The sequence below is a fragment of the Xiphophorus maculatus genome, chromosome 20 (genome assembly GCF_002775205.1).
Source record: "Xiphophorus maculatus strain JP 163 A chromosome 20, X_maculatus-5.0-male, whole genome shotgun sequence".
In the NCBI taxonomy this organism is placed as follows: domain Eukaryota; kingdom Metazoa; phylum Chordata; class Actinopteri; order Cyprinodontiformes; family Poeciliidae; genus Xiphophorus; species Xiphophorus maculatus.
The window spans coordinates 18165057-18184768 of record NC_036462.1 but is presented as its reverse complement, the minus strand read 5'-3'; the positions used below and the strand labels follow the sequence as shown (position 1 = coordinate 18184768).

Here is a 19712-nt window from a genome sequence, read left to right as displayed (position 1 = left end):
AGTTTTTATACCTGCACCACCATTCTTGTTTTCCTTTCTCTGTTGAATCTGTTATAATTCAGTTTATTTTTGCCTTTTAAAAACTTGATGACATGCACAAAGAGGAAGCAGCACAATGTGTAAAGAAGGAAAATATTTCTTTAGGTTTATTAATCTCTTTTCTTAGACACATGGTTAAGATTACATGGACGTTACAACAAATTATGGCTGAATATATAAATGTAACATTCTTCAACACACTGCATCTTCATCATGCATATTAACTCCTCTCACTTTAATTGAAGAGAAACTGGCAGAACCGTTCAAATTACATTTTTATTTACTGTCTTTTATAAATAATATTTTTTTTTACAGTAGATATTTTGTTAGAAAAGCAACTCAAATATTCAGGGAAATAAAACAATTGCACATTAAATTATTTTCTCTGATTTATATCCAAAAACCTATTCTTTCCATAGCTCACAAAAGTGCATTTTACATTCCTTTATTTTTTCCTCACGACAATGAAACACACATAATATCTTCTTTTGCACAGTGAACTTGTTCAGACTTTGAGAAAAAAAAAAAAGTCTTGTTCCCATTTGGCGTTTTCCCCTCCCATTAATTCAGCACACATTCAGAACAAGACAAACGTTCAGTGCAGTGATATGCAATGAGGAGAGCAAACTCTCCAAGCACACACTCTTATTGTTCACATTATGTTGTGTTTTCTGCAGTAATGGATGTGAGCCTCAGAGCTATTGATAAAGACCTAATAGAGTCTTAGTAGAGTAATGTCTGCTGCAGAGGTGAGCGAAGTCGTTTCTGATCAGTCATGTTCTCTAAGTGTTTCTAAGCGTCTTCTGGTGGAGTTAGCTTCAGACCTGCAGCTCATGGTCACCTGCTGACGGTCGCTGCAATCAGGGTCAGCAGATTTACAGCCAGGCAGCTGGAGAGGCGACCGGCTGAGCCACACTCCATGGCATTTTCCTGCAGAAGACACACACTGCTGTTACACCTGAGTGTGTTAACATAATGTTAAGCAGTTTGATGTGTTGTATCTAGCTTCAGAGGTTTCAATGATGCAAACAGTCTGAAATAAAGTAAGTCAGAACAAGATAAACAACATTTCATTGGATTTTTTTGTAATTTTTAAATGGAAGAAAGAAATCGTATGTGGTTGTCTAATTTAAATAAAAATAAAACCGGGAGGATCCCACCCTTTTTGCTGCAGTTACAGCCGCAGGTCTTTTGAGAGTATTTGTCTTACTTTCTCGAAGCTGAAATCTGTCATTGCTTAAAAGGTAATTCTCAATCAGAGTGGATGGAAAAAAAATCTGTGAAGAAAAATTTAGGTTGCACTAAATTGTTCTTCACAGACAATTTAGTCTCTCTTTTCATCAACTCTGTTTGCCACCACATTATGCTGCCACCACCATGTTTTACCATGAAGGAAAATGTGTTTAGGTGATAAGCTTCTACCATGAAGTGTTTACATCTGGACCAAACAGTTAAATGATATTTTCATCAGAGAAAAGACCTTCAAGATGTTGTTGTTCTTCACACGTGACCCACTGCAAATGGCTAAAAACACTTATCACTGGGTTACAAACAGAATATCTTTTGGAAATTGTCTATGTTTTTCAACTGGATTAGGATTATTTTGCACCACTAAATCCAAAAATGCTAATTTTTTACAATCAGATCAGGTTGTTATTCTAATTTGATTTAGAGAAATTTGATCTTCTGACTTTTTGTGACGTTATCAGTTCATTCCCGTTAATATTTTTCATCCAAAAAAATGTTTTAGAAAAAAAAAAGTTTTCTAACATAATGTATAAAATAAGTGCTACAAACTTGTATTTCTGTAAATTGAATAATAAACACCTATAGGAACAAGTACATGTAAATTGAACATTATGCAAAATTGTGCACAATTCTCCATCTCTTTTCTGTCCTGATGGATTCTCTCCTCCTGATCATCACTCATTGATCCCAGATTCTCAGGAAACTGATCCAGATGTGAAAACAAGTCATGCATTTGCTGCTCATGTTGCATCCATAGTTCAGAAAGCTGACCTGATTGAGCAAAACCAAAGTCATGTTTGGATTCAACATATCAAAATTACCCTAAAACATTTGGAAAACAAGTTTTTGGCTGTTGACCAGTGTTTTGAGTTTTCCAAATTTACTATGGTGGTAATTTAATGGTCGTTTGCTGCCAAATTACTTTGAATAAGAGTCAAGTAAACATTTTGCTTTGTTTGTTCATCATGTTGACTTTGTGGACAGGAACATTTCTCCTACCTCAGGGTGGAAAGGATGACATGACTCAGGCTTTTTCCTGTCCTTCTGCAGCTTTAGTCTGTCACATTTTAGTGACTCGTTGTGTTCAAAGGAGTCAAGGATAGAAATGACTGAACAGTTCATTAAAGCTCACATTAAAAGCTTCACATAATTTATTAACTCCAATACAAATCCTATAACCAGCATCTAACAATGCTTAAAGCAGCAGATCTATAAAGGATATACTTGATCTCGATGGGATCCATTGTTACAGGATCAAAGGTGCCGCAGTCGCACTTGTTGTCAACTACAACCATGAACAGGTTGCTGCTGGGAATCTGCTGTATGACAAAAGAACTGCATCCAACACACAAACTAGAATTAAAATTGTTACAGTGAAAAGTTGAAATCATTTGAAGATTCAGTGACGAGCTTCTTGACGCGAGTCTAAATCGGTACCTAACACAACCACCGCAGTCAACGTTGCCTGTTGTCTCCTTAATGGTGCGTTCAGAGACGAAGGCTGGGTATTCTGTGTCGCAAGGCACCATCATGGTTTTACCCTGAGGCCTCTGAGCTGTTCAGGAAAACACATATTTAGGTCCACCACAAAGTTTCCACAAAAAGAAAGGAGGTTTTTCTTTCTCACGCTGTGGCTCATCTTTACAGACAACGATATGATGGTTACCTTTGGCTGAGAGGTCGACGTTCCACCAGCTGTACAGGTTGAATTCTAGCAGGAAACTAAGAAAACAACAGAAAATGTAAACTTGCGTCCTTTGTGACAATTATAAAAAGTGAACTACTATATATTTAAAAGTTATTACATGACAAGTTCTGTCAGGAGCCACTTAACCATTGAGAAAGGCTGAAAGAAAAGAAAAGGAGGAAGAAAACATTTCATACTTGTCACAGTTCAACGGTGCACAGACAGTAATAACCTCTAACATACAAACATCTCTGGTATTTCTGAATATTTTAACCATAGAGAATATTACTGCAACAGTCTGCAGAGTTCTGGTCTTCTTCTATTTACAGACTGGTGTTTCTCAAACACTCACATCTGATAAAGTGCGTGCGCTGTCGCTGCTCCCGGCGTACTCTCTGCAAAGCGCTTGGTAATCATAGAGGTTGATTCTGCAACACAAGCACAACAGCAGAGGTTGTAATGCACATAATTAAGACCTGGAGTGAAAACAGAGACAGAAATCAATTAGTGTGTTTGACCTTTTAAAGGAGCCCATTTGGAGAAGTTTGCTCATGACAGCGCCCTCCACCTCTCCAAAGAAAAGCCCTGTCTGAGAGAGGAAAACCGTTACTTACATTACTGGAAATCTTACAGGAATAGCATAAAAAAATAATATCCTAAATAGTGCCTGTGTAATAATTATCTTTCTACTAACTTAGCATATTCAGACACTAAAATCTTTTGCTGATTCTTCAGCTCAGGCTCAGTTAACTTGGGTGAGAAATGTAAAAATTGCCATTTTTAAGCCCTTAAATAGATCTGCGATTGAATATTGGTCACTTTGCTGCAGCTCCCACATGGCTTCTTATAACTTTCTTTCAACAATGGCTTTTTACTTGCTACTCTTGCATAAAGTCCAGATTTTTGGATGCAGGACTAAAAGTTTTCAACAGATTCTCCCACCTGAGCTGTGGATCTTTGCAGCTCATCCAGAGTTACTGTAAGCGGCAAAGGTGATTCTTTGATTCATGCTCCTTTTTCCTACCTGAAGTTTGGGTAGGAGGTAAAGTCTTGCTAGATTTGCAGTTGTAACATACTGATTTTGTTTTTGACAGTTTTCAGAACTCTGAATATTGATATAAAAGAAGATCCTATAAACATCTCCATTATCTCTGCAGCATTCGATGGTCTTCATGATGTTGTTTGTTCACTAATCCTGACTAACAAACCTCTGAGGCCTTCACACAACATCTGGGTTTACAGTGAGATTAAATGACACACAGATGGACTCCATCTACCAATTAGTTTATTTTATTTGGGGATGTCAAATAAAAATGGTGCAAATTCTCAGATTTTTACTTTAAATAAATAATTCTTCTTTGACTTATATTTTTGTAAATTGCCTCGAGATTACATTCGTTGTGAATTGGTGATATTAAATAAACTGAATTCAATTGAATTGAATTGTTAGAGAGATAAAAGTTTTAATCCCTGAAGAACAGAGTAACCTTGCAGCTAAACGCTCATTTGGATTTATCTCTCAGGATTTTATTACAGATATATGCATATTTTTTAGATTTTTGGACTCATGCAGCTGCACGTCTTTTATCACTTTCTAAACACGGAAATCTGATCCCATAAAACATTCTAACACCATCTTTTCAGATTTATCTATCAGAAATCTCCAGAAAAGTTCATTGTATCTAGATAAACACTGGTCAGGATTTTAGTCATCTAAATTGTTCAGTAACTTGACTGTCAATGTGTGAATGCAGAAATATGGACTTTACCTGAGATTTTTCCTCCGTAACAAGAATGAAGCCATTGTTGTCAATGAGGTAGCAGTTAATGTCCTGTAAGGACAGAAAACAAGAAGGTTAAATTAAAAATAAACCCTCAAACAGGAATAAAACCAGTGATGTGGAAGTTTTCTTACCTCACTATCACAGCTAATGATACAATTTCCATCCAGAGCTGTGCACTGAGTAAAACACAATAAGAGTTTATTTTCATTCATGACTAGAAATTTAATTATTTCTAAAATATTATGTCACAGAGGTTTCGGATTACCTGTCTGCAGGCAGTCCAGAACTTTCTCTGAAAATACTCGAGCTTCATTTGGATCCCCACAGCTGAAAACAGCATAACACTGAGCTCTGACTTGATCAACAGAGTTGGAGATAAATGTGATGTGGGCAACTATTACCAGCAACAATCGGAGACTTCCTGTCATCGAGGAGCTGAATTGCTGTGCTGGCCAACACCACACTCTCAGAAGCTAGAAAAGAGCAGTGAAATTTATTCATGTTACCTTTTATGCTCACTAGGTGGCACCCTTTGCCCAGCAGCTGCTGGGTGACGGTGGAGTCCAGTTGGAGTTTCCTCTGATCCAACTTTACTGTTCCTGAAATGAGCGTCGTGACTGAAGATTTCAGGTTATGCATTCAGTCATTTAAAATAGGATGGAGGATGTAAAAGTTCTGCACAGAAAGTCTGAGTCCTTCATATTCCCCGAACCGTGGACCGAACCAGGTCCATTAAAATGGCTCATAGGTTATGAGGCAGATAAGATGAGCTGCACGTCTTGCTAGTAAAACTCACAGTCTAAATAAGGATTTTCCTATTAAAACTGATTTATTTTTTGTATCTCAGTGAGTTAGAACATAAGTGGAAAGTTGCTTTACTCAGTAATTCAATAGAAAAATTGATGCATAATTTAGACTCAGCCTGGGCTCTTTCTGCATGGAGTTGGTGTGTTTTCCACATGCATGTGTGAGTTCTCTGCTGATGCCTCCTTCTCCCATGCACAGCACAAAAATAGGACTTTTGTTTTATGCTTTGCTTCATACAGAGGACTGGACAAGTGGCTGTTGAGAAGCAATTGCTTGCTGGAAGTGTGGACTCTGTTGAAGTTTACCCAATTGCTAACGTTCGGTAATGACGTATGTAATGCGGCAACTAAATTGTGAACAAAGCTCTGCTATGAAAATGACCAGAAATTGTGTCTGCTGTAAACAACAATCCCCCAATGCAAAGTGCCAAACTGAAGCATTCCTCTTGCAAACAACACAAACTGAATGACGATTCCAAAAGCAGCGCAGAAAATATAAGTTATTGTTCACAAATTCTCCTTCTGTTCACTATCTGGCCAGGATGAAATTCATCTTGGGCAATCAAACTCAATGGGAGAAATCCCAAACAGAACAGTGAAGGGAGATGATAGTCAAGCAAAATTGCATATGAAGACAATGGCCATGCTGATAAAACACCAAATTTATCAAATGAAGCTACAGTATGTTGTAATACAAAAAACAATCTATTTAGCGCAGGACTGAGGAGGTCAGCCTGTGGCTCTGCTGAGATTGCTTTAACTTTTGTCGGTGTCACCTGGTGCCAAGTTCTGGTAAAAATTTAAATCAGTTTCTCAATAAAGCTTTCCAACAGAGTTAAGGAAGACTTAAAAGTGCAGTGGACCAACACAAACACATATCAGTACTGACTTTGGAGACTTCTGACTGGAAGACAAGCAGCAGACACTGGGGCCTTCATTTCCAAACGATTTGAAAATTTACTGAAAAAAATGATGGCATTCCAATCTGCTGAGATACACCTGAAAATTCAGCAGCAAAATAAAAATAATATAGAAAATAAAGCTCATATTAGGTGTAGTTTTGCAGGGACTCAGAGAGCGGACAATTGACTTTTCTTAGAGCCCACAGTGACTTCTGTAATCACAGAGTCAGTGAAGAGTACCTGTGCTGAAGGGGATGGAGTAGACAAATGTGCCTGGGACCTGCTCTGCCGCTCTCTTGTACCACAGGGGGAAGTGATCAGCATTAAACACACCCTCCTCGTCCTCCGCTGTCAGGAAATTTCTGTGCAGCCACAGAGACACACAAAGAAAGAAACAGAGGTGAGAAGACAATGATTACATTCACCACCTTGCTTCATGCTGTAAGTAATGATTAGAGAGATGTTGAGCTGCAGCACTCACTGAGCAGTCGGTACAAACAGGTTTGTTCTGGACAGACCAGTCCGTGTGCCCAGAAATGCAATCTCCACCCCTTTGTCTGGGTTCCTGTAGGGGGGATGCAAAGGAGACGATAACCAAATAAACTTCTCTGTGTTTCAGCCATGCAACACACACAGAGGCTTGCAAAAGTATTTGTACCCGTTGAACTTTACAGCCACAAAGATGGATATATTTCACTGGAAATTAATTTAAAAGACCAACTCAAAGTGGCATTCAATGGGGAAGGAGAAAGAAAATTGTGCACGTTAAATTTCTTTGAGACAGACGTCATGTCATTACCGAAGTTTCCCAATGCAGCTGAGTTGAAGCAGAGTTTTGAAAAATAATTATAAATATCGCACCCAGATTATTGGGCAACATTGAATAAATACTGAAGACTTTGATTAGGTCTTTAGGATTCTTCTTTTTTTTCCCAAAAAGAATAATCTGTTTAATCCTTAAAAGGACCAGAAGATTCAACATAATCAGTCACACATATGATGAGCAAAAACAATAACTGTACGTTAAGTTCACACTTTTACTGGTAGAGAATATGTTGCATTATTTTATTTATTCATTATTATTTAAACTCACTGAGTTTGAAAACCTCTTTTTCAAGAAAGTTTTTGGCCAAAATGGAGCAACAAATACAGCACAGAAAAATACATGGTTAAAGTGTCAAGCTATTAAAAACAATGAAGTGAGGACACAAAGGGCCATTTTTAAATGTCACCTTATTTATAAAGATAAATCTCACATATGTTTGATGTCTCATTTTGAAGCGCAGCCTGACAAAAGACTATACAAACTATATAATACATAGAACTACAAAATACAGAGTTCACAAAGGAAATTGGAGGGAAAAGAAGAAAAACTTCTGCATTAAAGGTTTTTAAGATATCAACTTATGATTAAAATATCTTGAAACATTTTTGTGTTATTAATCTGTTTTCTTCTTTCACCTCTCCAACTGGAAATATATAATTTTTACTGATGGAAATTTGTATCCTTCTAAAATGTGCTTGAGTGATTATTTTTCACATATCCTCCTGAACCCTCATGTCCAAATAAACAACGCATGCATAGAAGTTTAGATAAAATTGTGCATTTTTTGTATGTTATGTGCTAATGAACAGAAAATTAAGCCTGGACTGATTTTTTTTTCTGTTATATTACAGGAAATCTTTTTACAACATCCTGTAAAAATATCTTTGTTTTTCATCAATGTTAAATGTTCAGAAAATAAGATAAAATCCTTTGCAGGATAATTATGACACTTGAATTGATAAACTACTTTAACCTAGATAAAATAAAAATGTTACACTTAAACCTGTGTTAGTAAAAACTTCAAGTGGTGCATTTATCTAGAATTTTATGTTTTTAGTCACCTGCTTCCCTGTTTGAAGCTGATTGAAACTATTCCCTCAGCACGATGCTGCATCGCCATGGTTTCACCATGAGAATAAGATGTAAGGGTGATCTGCAGCGTTAATTTATTATCACTTTTTGGCTCAATGAAGGAAAAAAGTTAAAATAGTGTCACATCTGATCATAACAACCTTTTAGTGTTTGTATGGAAGACCCCATCTCCATTTCAGGGAAACATAAAACTGATAATTTCTGTAACAACAACAACAACAAAAAAAATACAAGTTTGTACTTTCTGACAAACTGAGAGGCAGCAGGTTTACAGAGAAAATAGCAGGAATTCAAGTATTGAGCCCTGCAGGACTCCCTTGTGGAGAGTCCGTACTTCAGCGGAAGCTATTTAAAAGCCATTTTCTTGTGTTTCTTGTATATTTCTATGTTATAAATGCACACAGACCACTGAAGTGGGCACTAGTGCTTCATACAGTACACTACCAACTACTTGCACTGCAAGTGCAAGAAAACTTTTGTTGAATTCAATATGACAGACAAACGAAAAAGCATGCTGACCAACCCACTCCTCCCTTCTGCTACAGAGGATTCTTGCAGGTAAAAAATATATTGTGATATCAAGTAACCCCTAAAGAACAATATTACTAATGTATTTTCCAAATAACTTTGCATTTGGAGAAAATTACAATTGATCACCTAGAAGAAAATCCAAATTTTTTTTTTAAAATTTTTTCCCCCTACCTTTTTTTATGCCTTAAGAAAATCAAAAACATTTTGGAAAATAATCCTGACATAAAGGATCATAATTCACGTATGAAGGGGTTAAAATTGTTAAAACAAATACAAAAAGTCAGAGTCAGATACGATTTGAACTCTGATCATGTTGAATGAGCTGTTAATGAAATGAGAAACACAAGAAACAAAACTTGACATATTCTGACTGCAGTTGGGGGAGAAGTATAAATGTTTTCTAATGTTCTTACTCTGATTTGTTGAGAGCCAGACTGTTCCAGTAGCTCTTCAGTGGAGCCGTGACAACAGCGTCGAACAACACCTCCTGTATCAACTCTCTGTCACCTGAATGATGCAACACAAGTTACCTTACAAACCACAACAACCAGTTTAGGTGCAACTCTCTTACATTTGAGGTGTGTTCTGCGGCCAGTCATGAAGAGCTTTATGGCTTGAATCTGGGTCAGGTGGCGGTGCTCGTGCTTCTCCTCCGTGTTGCAGTAGGTCCTGTGTCCAGCCCAAACAAATCAGAACCCAGTCCACATAATGCCAAATGATGTAACCTAAATAACGCATGAACGGCCACCTTTACAAGCCTTGCCTCACCATTCATCTGCCAGGGCGACATCTGGCTGTTCCAGATCACGGAGCCCTGAAAAACGACAGTCAGTAACGCTCCAGCAATGCCGCTCCACATTGACTCAGGCACTGATTGAGTTTACATGAGCAAAAGGTTTTCTGGTGACACAGAAATCTGAGTTCTGCGCCATGTAAGCATATTGCTCGTCCGTCTTTGTTGACGTCATATTGTGTGAGATGAACTTGGATTAAAGTACCTGCATCCATCGATACATTTCCTCTGAAGAAATACTTTCCGTGGCCTCTTGAGAGAGCAACTCCGACACTGGAGCCACAAACGCAAAGGAGTGTAAAAAGTTAAGTTATTCCTTTAGTGGACTGCAGACTTTAAAGAAGAGTGTATAAAGGTACAGAAATATTTTTTTCTCAGCTTCTGAAATTAAATAAAAGTAACTTTTTCTGTTGTAGGTCAGTTAGAATTGCCATAATTATCACTATTTACAAGAAGTGGAAGGCCACCCAAAATATTTGAGCCACTTCAAGCATTTAAAAAAAGACAGTCATCTAACACAACAAATCTCTCCATTTCTTCTGGCATTTAGCAAATACAAACTATTTTTCTGATACCAATGGACCTAAAACAGGAAATGTTTAATCAGAGTTTTTGTCAGAAAGGTGAGAAAAAAAAGACATGTGTCTTTTTGTGCAACAAAAGTCAATTTATTTTTGAATGTAGCAAACAAGATGTAACTATCATCCTAATCTACAAGCTAAATGAAAAGGAAAACAGAATTTTTATTTCTAATTTGTTAAATTAATCAAAATTAAGAATTCCCACAAATTATTGTCTGTAAATGCATCATCCAAAAGGCATATAAATTGTTGCAGTTATTAAAGTCTGATAATTAGACCAAGCTATGATGTTTCAATGAGAAAAGAGACGCCTACTTTTAGCCATGCAGTATTTTTTTTCCTCTTCTACATTATGTGTTATGTTCCTAACTTAAAAATGGAGCAGGTGAGTCAGAGCTTAATTAAAATCTGTGAATCCGTATTGACCAGTTAAATCCTGAGGTTTGATCTCTAGAGTGAATTAAAGGTTTTAAATTACCTGAATGGAGTTCCTTTGATGTCGGTGTAGTAATAGTCGTTGTGCATCTTGAGAACACGCCTCTGAAAATAAGGTTTGTTTATTCCTAAGAGATTAAAGATGACGGCCGTCTTCTGATTTACACTAAACAGTCCTATCTGCAGCCTCACCCCTCGGTCCACGGTCCTCTTCACGTCCATAGAGAAAGTCCCCGTCCTCCTGTTTACCATGGCGTTACGTAGCTGAGCGAGAAGACAAGCTCGGTCAGTGATCTGGCATTTTGTCTGCTCAAGATTACTGTGCAAATTTGCTGTGAAAACTGTGCTTGGAAATAACCAGACTGTTCTCAGGATCATTTAGTCTGATGGAAGTTCTCATAAGATTGGGAGGAAAAAATATTAAAAAGTAATGTTGCACATCCAAATAGATTTAGTCTGAATTGCGTTTGGTTAGGAGAAAGTCAACTTTGCTCCTTTTGTAATAAGGTTTTGCACGTACGATGTCGTCCTTGTCTTCCCACTCCACCTCAGAGAGATCCACGCTGCTGTAATAAGGCTTCCTCCTCCTCTGTCCCTCCTGATACTGCACAAAGTAAAACAAGAAGCACAGATTAATAATCTCATCGCTGCAATCCTGCTTTATTTTACTGACAAAGCTCACACACAGAAGCTAATCTAGTCTGAAATAATCTGCTCCATGTTTTCATAATACATATCACGGATGTAGAAAACAAATTCAAAGCTTTTTCACTTAAGTCTGTCTTTTTGTCATGTAATGAATCCTCATCCTCATCTTTATTTATCAAGCACTGATAAGGCGCTTTTGCAGAGTAATAATTTAACAAATCATCTGTGAAATTAACACTGTCAGGTGAATTAAAATTAATTAATATGATTGATAGAAACTCCACGCTCAAACAAGAACACGTCAAGCTCTGCCACCGCCCCGATTCACACGAAACGTCAACGACTACAACGACATCCACAAAGAGACACAAAGAACCGGCACAGACTGACACACACAGTTGCACAGAGAGCTGTAGCACTAACACTGGCGTACACAGATCCACCAGCACAGCCAAAGCTCCTTGAGGAACCAGAGGTCCCAGAGCGAGGGGCCGTGGTTTCTGCCAGCAAGTGTTAAGTTACCTCTGGGAAATCTCAGGCCAGCCAGCCTTATGAGTGGCCTTTATCCCTGCATGCATACATCAAAGGAAAAGGTGGGATTACAGACTATACAAGCTAATGTAGCCTCTCAGCCAGATATCACATTAGACTCTGTGTGCCCTTAAGGATAATTTTGATGATGTGCACAAAACCAAAGGAAAAGAGAGGGTAAAGTAAAGGAATGCTGCAAGACTGAGGCAGTGAAAACGCAGAGAAACTCAGTTACCAAAGGCCTGAGGTCCGGATGCGTCAGGATGTAGCCATTATTTGTGATTGCAAAAGCATATCCATGGATCCCTAACTGCAGGGAGAAGAGGAGTGTCAGACAGGGTAAAAGAAGACATAAAAACAGTGATCTAGCAGAGGAAACTGATTGTACCATATGTTTTGGGATGAGCTTCATCAGCTCCTGCAGAGGGATGTCTGTGCCAGCGACTCCCAGCAGAATACCCTGGTTCTTCTGCATGAGAAGTTGCAACACACCATTAAGGAGCCATCACACAACAAAAACTGGGAAACATGTCAGAGTAAAATGAAGGCAGACCTTCTATTGCTTTCTCCGACGTATCAGTGATTATGTTTTTATGAGGTTCTAAAATTATTTTTTTAGTAGTAGTCGGATGGGGACCACTTATTATGCTAAGTGGCACAACAAAACCAAAAGCTTCAACATAATTTTTTTTCTTCGTCAATAAAAATGGGCACTACTTGAAGCGCAAAAAAAGATAAATAAAAAGTGTAAAATATATCCACCAACATCACTGTTTATTAAGTAGGTAGAGTAAAATTATTCTACATAGGCATGGGTCAGTTTAAACTTTTCTTCAGAGTGGTCTTCTTTTTTTCTTCTTTTCTGTTGTGAGATACTTTGCTGGAGCTTCACATTTAAGCAAAGAACAATAGAAAAAATACTTTCTTGTCACAATAATAACCGTCCCATCTGTTCCTCACTATCCCTCTTTATGTTTTTCAGTCAACTTCAAGAGTAAATATGAATGGTCTGGCATCTGAAAAAGCAACAAAGTCTGAATAAAGCCTTTTTAAAGTGGGGAAATACTGAGCTTGGAGAACATCTTGGAGAACCTCTATGAGAAATATTTACTCACCGTTTCATTCTTTGTGCTGAACACTGGCATTGCTACTGTCGTCGTCAGAGCTGGACCTGATTTACCGCGAAGCTGAAACAAATAACGAGCAAAAATTAATTAGCTAGTAATTTTAATACATAAAATGTGTTAGAAATTAAATGAAATTAAATAATTTTTAAAAATGTACCTGTTCAATTAAGGGTAATTATTTATTCAGCCATTTAACAATGAAAAGCTGGTTTAAATGTGTTGTTTGACTTGTTAATTTTAAGCAAACTTATGATACAATAATTACAATCAATCCAAATAAATAAATTAATACATAAATATAAACACAAAGAGGAACTCAAAGTGCAGATCACCTGTGCAAAAGTGATGCTTACTCTTTTGTACAAGTGATACAACAGAGTTTCTATTCTTTTTACTTTGCGTAAATTTGCTCAAAAAAACAAACGTATTTAAAAAAATAAATTCAGAATGCTAGAGCAACATATTTTAATACAAACATGTGTCAAAATTCAGAAAATGTCATTCACTACAACATTGTAAACTCAAATTTGAAAAGCCAAACACTGGCTTTAAAACTAGACTTTGTTTGGTAGCAAAACCAGCAATAAATTAAAAAAAAAATGTTAATTTATTTTTAGCATCAAATCATTGCACCTTCAAATCGTCAACCTACATGAAGATTAAAATAATTAAGCAAATGTTCACAGTTGGAGGAGGTCTGTTTTGTCTGCCCCCGTATGAGTCAAGACAAGTAGCTTCATACTCATATATATGAGTGTGTGGGCGTGTGGGTGTGTGTGTAGGCGTTGGCGTGTGGGTGTGCGTGCTGCAGACTGTATGTGCATAAACATGAAACAAAACCTCTGCAAGCTGCTACAAGTTGACAAAATGAAGAATGGAGGGTCCTTAAACTCATCACTGCAGACAATGGTGGACAAATCCCAGCTGCTTAGTCTCCCTAAACTGTGTCCACACAAACATGCTCACGGATAAACCTATGGATGCCAAACAATCTGCACACCATCCCTCCCTTCCTCCCCTCCTCTTCCTCCTCTCGGTCTCTCCTCCAATGTCAGTTTTATTATGGGCTTTAGGAGATAAAGTGCAATGATCCACAGAATGATGAATGGTGTGTCTGAGGTTGAGATACAGGAGCACACACTCCAGAGGACAATCTCCCAACCATTTGTGTGCACGTGTGTGTGTGGGGGTTTTTTCATGTGTGTTTTACTGGGTACATTGTCTCCTAACTGGGAGGAAGAACAATAAATGCCTCTGTGCTGAAAGCGTATCTCCACACTTTAAATTTTGTGGGAAATATCAAAGCAAGAAGATTATATTTAACCTCTAAAGTTATATTTGCTGAATCTGAGAGGAAAACATTGTTCTCCTCCATGTATCCATTTGTCAATTTAGGCTTTTTTAACAGAAATTTAAAATTGCCATTAAGATCTTTTCCTCTATAGCATGAGAAAGCTGACGGAGAAGAAAAGACCCAAGACTGAATTGTTAGTGAGTTAAAGTAAAGTACATATGTCTGTGCATTGAATGTGTAGATGCAGACGTAAAAGGAAGGGGGAATCCATGCAGATTAATGGAGCTCATAATTAGGAATCATTACAGAAGCGTAATGAATAATGATGAGAGAACAGATCCACACATGGGCTCTCCTCACTGTACAACCCCTCAGAATAGCATGCAACCAAGATAACATCACTACAAAACATGATCTAAAGCTTATCGGGAAAAATGTAAATTCCTGGTTGTTTTTCATGCCTGCAGTGACACTAGATTACCAACGTAAATAAAAGATATATCCTGACAAGGCAGATGGGACGGTAGTTAATGCAGTGTGACATACTTACAGCACTGTCCGCGTACGCTTCAGTCCACACCGTATCGTGCTCATGATCGATAACCTTTGGACGGCTCATGACGTGAAGATACCTCATCACATTCTCCTGGACATCGGCTAGAGTGGAGATCTGACTAAAATACCCTGAAATTAAACGGAAACTAAAGTAAAAAAAGATTCATTTTGACGAGAGCAGCACCTCTTCTGATACAGCTGCACAAAATGTACTAAGACTGTCCAGTCTAAAATAAAAAAAAAATTATATTTCTAAGATTAACAGACGTTGGTTCCAGAGAGAAGTTGTCTTATGATCAGTGGATTCAGCCTTCTCTTGAGTCAAAGAGTTAAAGAGCAAAGCTTGAAATGCATAACAGTCATTGGGAATTAGGTGCATATCATATCATTAGTTCAAAGATTATGTAAGACAACCCTAATATTTTTTGCATATGAATAAAGACATACCAATATACCAGAAAACAAAGTGGAACTGCTCAACATCAACATGGTTTTTAACACATCAGACATAACAGGAATGGCAGCCAAGGTTTACTGCATAAAACAGGATCCGAGATGGAAATGTTCCCCTAAATCAGTCTAATGGGAAACATTAGGAGAGGTTGAGAATGACTGAGCTAATAAGACTTCCTGATGCACACTGATGAACAGGCGATGGTTATAATAAACTACAGATGGACCAAGCCAGATAAAAAAACAAAACATAAGCAAAGATGTGCAGAACCCTCAGAGTCTGAAGTTGAAAAATGTGAACATAGTGTTTTTACATGCAGCCAATTTTGAATTCACAAGAAAAAGATGAAACAAAATTCTACCTTAATGAACCTAAGAATGCCATTTTTTAATTTGACAAATGTTTTACACGATTTTAATCGCTGTGGGATGATTCAGTTCAGGGTTGATACGTTTGTATTTTGCCATTATCACATAACATATAAGTATAAGTATTTTTTGCGTATGCAGATAGAAGAAATGCTTCATTAATCTCAAATAGTGTTGTGTGTAGAACAATGCAGTTAGTCAGTTTCAGATTTTGAACTAAAGATGGTCAAATAGTTCAAGATTCCTGGAAATAATGCTGAAAATGTCCTGGAGGTTTGCTCCAAATCAGAACTTTATAGTAATTAACCAGCTGCTGTTTTCTCCATTTTTTTTTTTTTAGCAGGAATCCTTTGCCCTCTGACTGGACATGCAAACAAGCAATAGAAGACCTGTTATACTGAAAGCTATTGAGAACTTTTACAAGTAAGAATGTTTATACCGCCCTCTATCAGACGGCGCCCTGGATAGAGAGCCATAATGGCTTTATCATAAACTGCCACTGTAGCAGAGAGCTGAGTGGAAATGCAGTTTTCCTCATATCTGTGGGGTTGTTTTGTACGTTGTTGCTGTCCAGACCCCTATCACTGCAGCTGTTGCAGGTTCCCAGCATTTCAGATTAGAGCAGCAGCTCCTGACAATGTTTCACATCGGACATGTGAGGTTATTTCACAGAGGGGGGTCCGTCAGAGGAGAGGGGGTTTGATGCTTGTCATTCTACAATTCCTCAGTGATCCGCTTTCCTGTCTGCGACTCTCCCATTCAGGGAGCACTCATCCGAAGCGCTGACACGTGGCAGCCATCAGCAGAGAGCAGCCAAGAGGTAGACAGTGACAGGAAGAGGGATTAGAGCAGATTGAACTCTGACCCCCGCCCCCCACTTCAAGTGACACTTCATTGCCTCTTGGCAGACGGTATCTGAGCCAGACCATGCAGGCGCACACATACACGTGATAGATATAAAACGCTAAAGCGCTCCGTTTTCCACATATCTTCAGGCTATCATATTCATGCAGACAAAGCAAACAGCACTTTAAAAGTGTTCATCAAAAAGTCTCCAACCTTTGTTGGCACAAGCCATCCATTTCATGTTATCTGCAAATGCAGACTCTCGCCCAATCAGGTAGGGGAATATGCGCACCTGTGCAAAGAACACAGACACGATAACACATCAGAGATTACAAGATAGAAAATATATGGTCTTATTTTGCGATTTAGCTGCTTTTAAAGTTTCTTTTTGCAAGTCACTTTGTGTTTCTTGTCCTTTTTTTTTTTTCAATCTCTGCTGCAGTTAAATCAATTAATTTTCCTTTTGCTGGGGTCTTTGGGTTGAGGGCAGGAGCGACCGTCCCTTTGGAGAACACTGTGTGACACGCTGCCAGGCCTGCACGGCTCATCGGCTCCAGATGCTTTGCTAAGCATAAAGCATAGAAAACACTCGCTGCCATGCAGGAGCCCTGAGGGCGCATGGACCAGGTGGGGGATGGGGTGCCAAACCCTGCCAACACACATACGCTTGAAAGGCCTGAACAAAGGCCCCGAGCTGTTGCTATTGTTGTTTTGTGATTTAATTTCAATTGCCTCTAGATTATACAAACATAACCGGACAAAGAACTTCACAACCAGAGCTGAGTCCAGGAAGAGGTGCATCAGCAGCTCTGTGGTGGAGTACAGAGCTCCTGATTGAGCACTTATGCACGCACTGCCCTTGAAAGTTGTTAATTTGCCATGTTTTATTCCTCGTGAGGGGAAAATGAGTTGTAATGAATCAACATATTGGAAAGAAAAAAAAATCACACTGACATGGATTTTACATTACTGAGTTGTAATGAAGTAAGAATCCAATTCCTCACTACATCAGACAGGAGCTGGGGCTGGCGTAAAGTATTAAAATGTACATTTATTACTGATGCAAGAGAACTGCAGAACAAGCAGAAAGGTCAGAGAAAAGCATCTGAGGAGAGGAGAGTTTCAAACCGAAAGAAAAAAGAAAACAAGGTCAGGACTTACTTTTCTGTCTGGCCAGTTGTACTTCTCAAAAACATCATCATACATTTCCGTAGCTCCATCCGTCACAAGCATGATGGCCTGGCTGCACACGCTGCCACGTCCAGTCTGATTAAACTACAGACGCAGGAAAAAACAAACAGGAAACAGACATATCACATATTTATTTTTGCTTATGAACAAACATGTCTATGACGTCTGCAGATGTCAGTCAGTAGGGGAGACTTTGTGTTTAAGTAATCCTGAGTAATGCAGCGTTTTTCATTCTGATCCCAGAAGATGCAGTGCCGTAATTAACTGGTTTATTGACCTGCAGTGATGTGAATATGGAGACAAAGAGATCCACAGTGACACAATCACAGGGCAAATCCTGCTGAGCTCATCTGCTCCTAAATCAGGTTTGAGATCAGATTCAAATCCTTCATGCACATAAACAAAAAGTAAACAAGCAATACAAGATCTGCACACTTACAGCTTAATGCAGCTGGTTATTTTCATGACAGTCGTCCATTACATATTTAACCTGGACAGACAGGCATAACAGTTTCACATAATGCTTGTCACAACTATTACAAAATTTCCTGATTGTGCAACTACTGTACAACTCCAAAGTATTTACACAAACAGTTTTGATCTGTTTGTCACATTGAAATGCTTCATTTCATCAGACAGATTTTGCTGTCAGACAAACGTAACTCGAGTAAATCATGAATAAACTGTAATTAACATTTCTTTGGTTCAGTTTCACTGAATACTTCCTGATCTGTAGCATCAGGGACTCATTTAAACAGAACTTGTCTGTCAACATGAAGCATTCATTTACTGGTCTAGAGAAATGTAAGAACACAAGGAGAAATAATAGTTTTCACATTTTTAAGACTGAAAAAGTGACGCAGTGTCTGATGACACATTGGAGCACACTTCAAAGTCAAAACCAAATGCTAAAAGTGACCAAAACGGCAAGATGTGAACCATTGACTGTGCTTATAGTTAATGAAACCAAACATGGCAAACTGTGTGTTTGCTTATAAAGAATGAATGTTCAAGATAATTTGGCAATTCTTCTAAATTTTGCTAAACATTCCTCTGTATCACTTCACAGATCTGCAAATTTTGATTTGGACTTGATTGAAATAAAATCTTCCTCTGTTTAACTAAGTCCATGTCAACAGATTGTTTCCCTGTCTCTTTCTCACATTGCCAGTCTGAAGGTGGCTACACCCTCATAAAAAGAGTGACATTGTCTTTTTCTAAGACTTTAGGACTTCCAGAGAAAGCAAAAACACAAAACAGTAAGAACTTTTATAGATGTCATCTATTAACTTAAAAAAAACCAAGCTAAATGCACACAACTTATTGTTTTTCTCGTAAACTGAGTGTCTTGATATCTGTTATAGTTCTGTATATCTAGCAAATCTAATATATATGTGTAAATACATTGATTTCTGACTTTTTATTGTGAATTCCCTGAAAGCTTCTTAACAGCAAGAGCTGAAAGTTGTAACTTGCATGTTCCAGCAAAGGAACATGACAATATGAGCAGATTGTACCTCTGCCACAGTAAGTAAAGCTTTCATATTAAACATTTTAAAGGCAGAAAGCATCAATTTTCCTCTGCAGAGAAATTAAACCATTAAAAGTGAAATCTACACTTTATAGAAACATCAAGTCCAGTTAAGAGTAACTAAAGTAAACACACATTTGACTCATATTGTGCTTTTTTATGCTCTGGATGTGTCACAAATGAACCCTAGCACTGTGACAGTGGATCATATTAAGCATCTTAAGGAACTGAAGCAGCTCAGCAATTTGATTTACTCTAAGATTTGACATGATTAGGTGCCTGAGATAAAGACGGATGAAAATGTAGGACCACGGACTGAATGACTCTCATGCTGCTCAGGAGATAATTGGCCGACAACAAAGTGACAGCAGCTGCTCAAATGAAGACACTCTATGGTCTTTTATCTGAGTATTTAGTTTATAGTTCATTTGTTAACTCTAGAC

The 19712-nt window shown here is 38.0% G+C and overlaps 1 protein-coding gene across 1 annotated transcript in view; it reads right to left on the bottom strand.

Annotated features, from left to right (window-relative positions):
• Positions 1–19712, bottom strand: part of LOC102233939 (voltage-dependent calcium channel subunit alpha-2/delta-3-like) — a 38804-nt gene continuing 19092 nt past the window's right edge. Inside the window, exons 12-38 of the mRNA XM_023324575.1 lie at positions 17709–17822; positions 16761–16839; positions 14875–15008; positions 13019–13090; positions 12292–12372; positions 12139–12213; positions 11245–11328; positions 10917–10988; positions 10768–10829; positions 9914–9981; positions 9684–9729; positions 9487–9584; positions 9329–9422; positions 6948–7031; positions 6707–6828; positions 5160–5231; positions 5024–5085; positions 4890–4934; positions 4744–4806; positions 3493–3563; positions 3327–3402; positions 3093–3133; positions 2954–3009; positions 2725–2842; positions 2510–2622; positions 2287–2369; positions 1–969 (exon numbers count right to left, since the gene is read on the bottom strand). Of these exons, the coding sequence (XP_023180343.1) occupies positions 877–969; positions 2287–2369; positions 2510–2622; positions 2725–2842; positions 2954–3009; positions 3093–3133; positions 3327–3402; positions 3493–3563; positions 4744–4806; positions 4890–4934; positions 5024–5085; positions 5160–5231; positions 6707–6828; positions 6948–7031; positions 9329–9422; positions 9487–9584; positions 9684–9729; positions 9914–9981; positions 10768–10829; positions 10917–10988; positions 11245–11328; positions 12139–12213; positions 12292–12372; positions 13019–13090; positions 14875–15008; positions 16761–16839; positions 17709–17822 (2178 nt within the window). The 3' untranslated portion in view covers positions 1–876. The remainder of the gene's footprint in view (positions 970–2286; positions 2370–2509; positions 2623–2724; positions 2843–2953; positions 3010–3092; positions 3134–3326; positions 3403–3492; positions 3564–4743; positions 4807–4889; positions 4935–5023; positions 5086–5159; positions 5232–6706; positions 6829–6947; positions 7032–9328; positions 9423–9486; positions 9585–9683; positions 9730–9913; positions 9982–10767; positions 10830–10916; positions 10989–11244; positions 11329–12138; positions 12214–12291; positions 12373–13018; positions 13091–14874; positions 15009–16760; positions 16840–17708; positions 17823–19712) is intronic.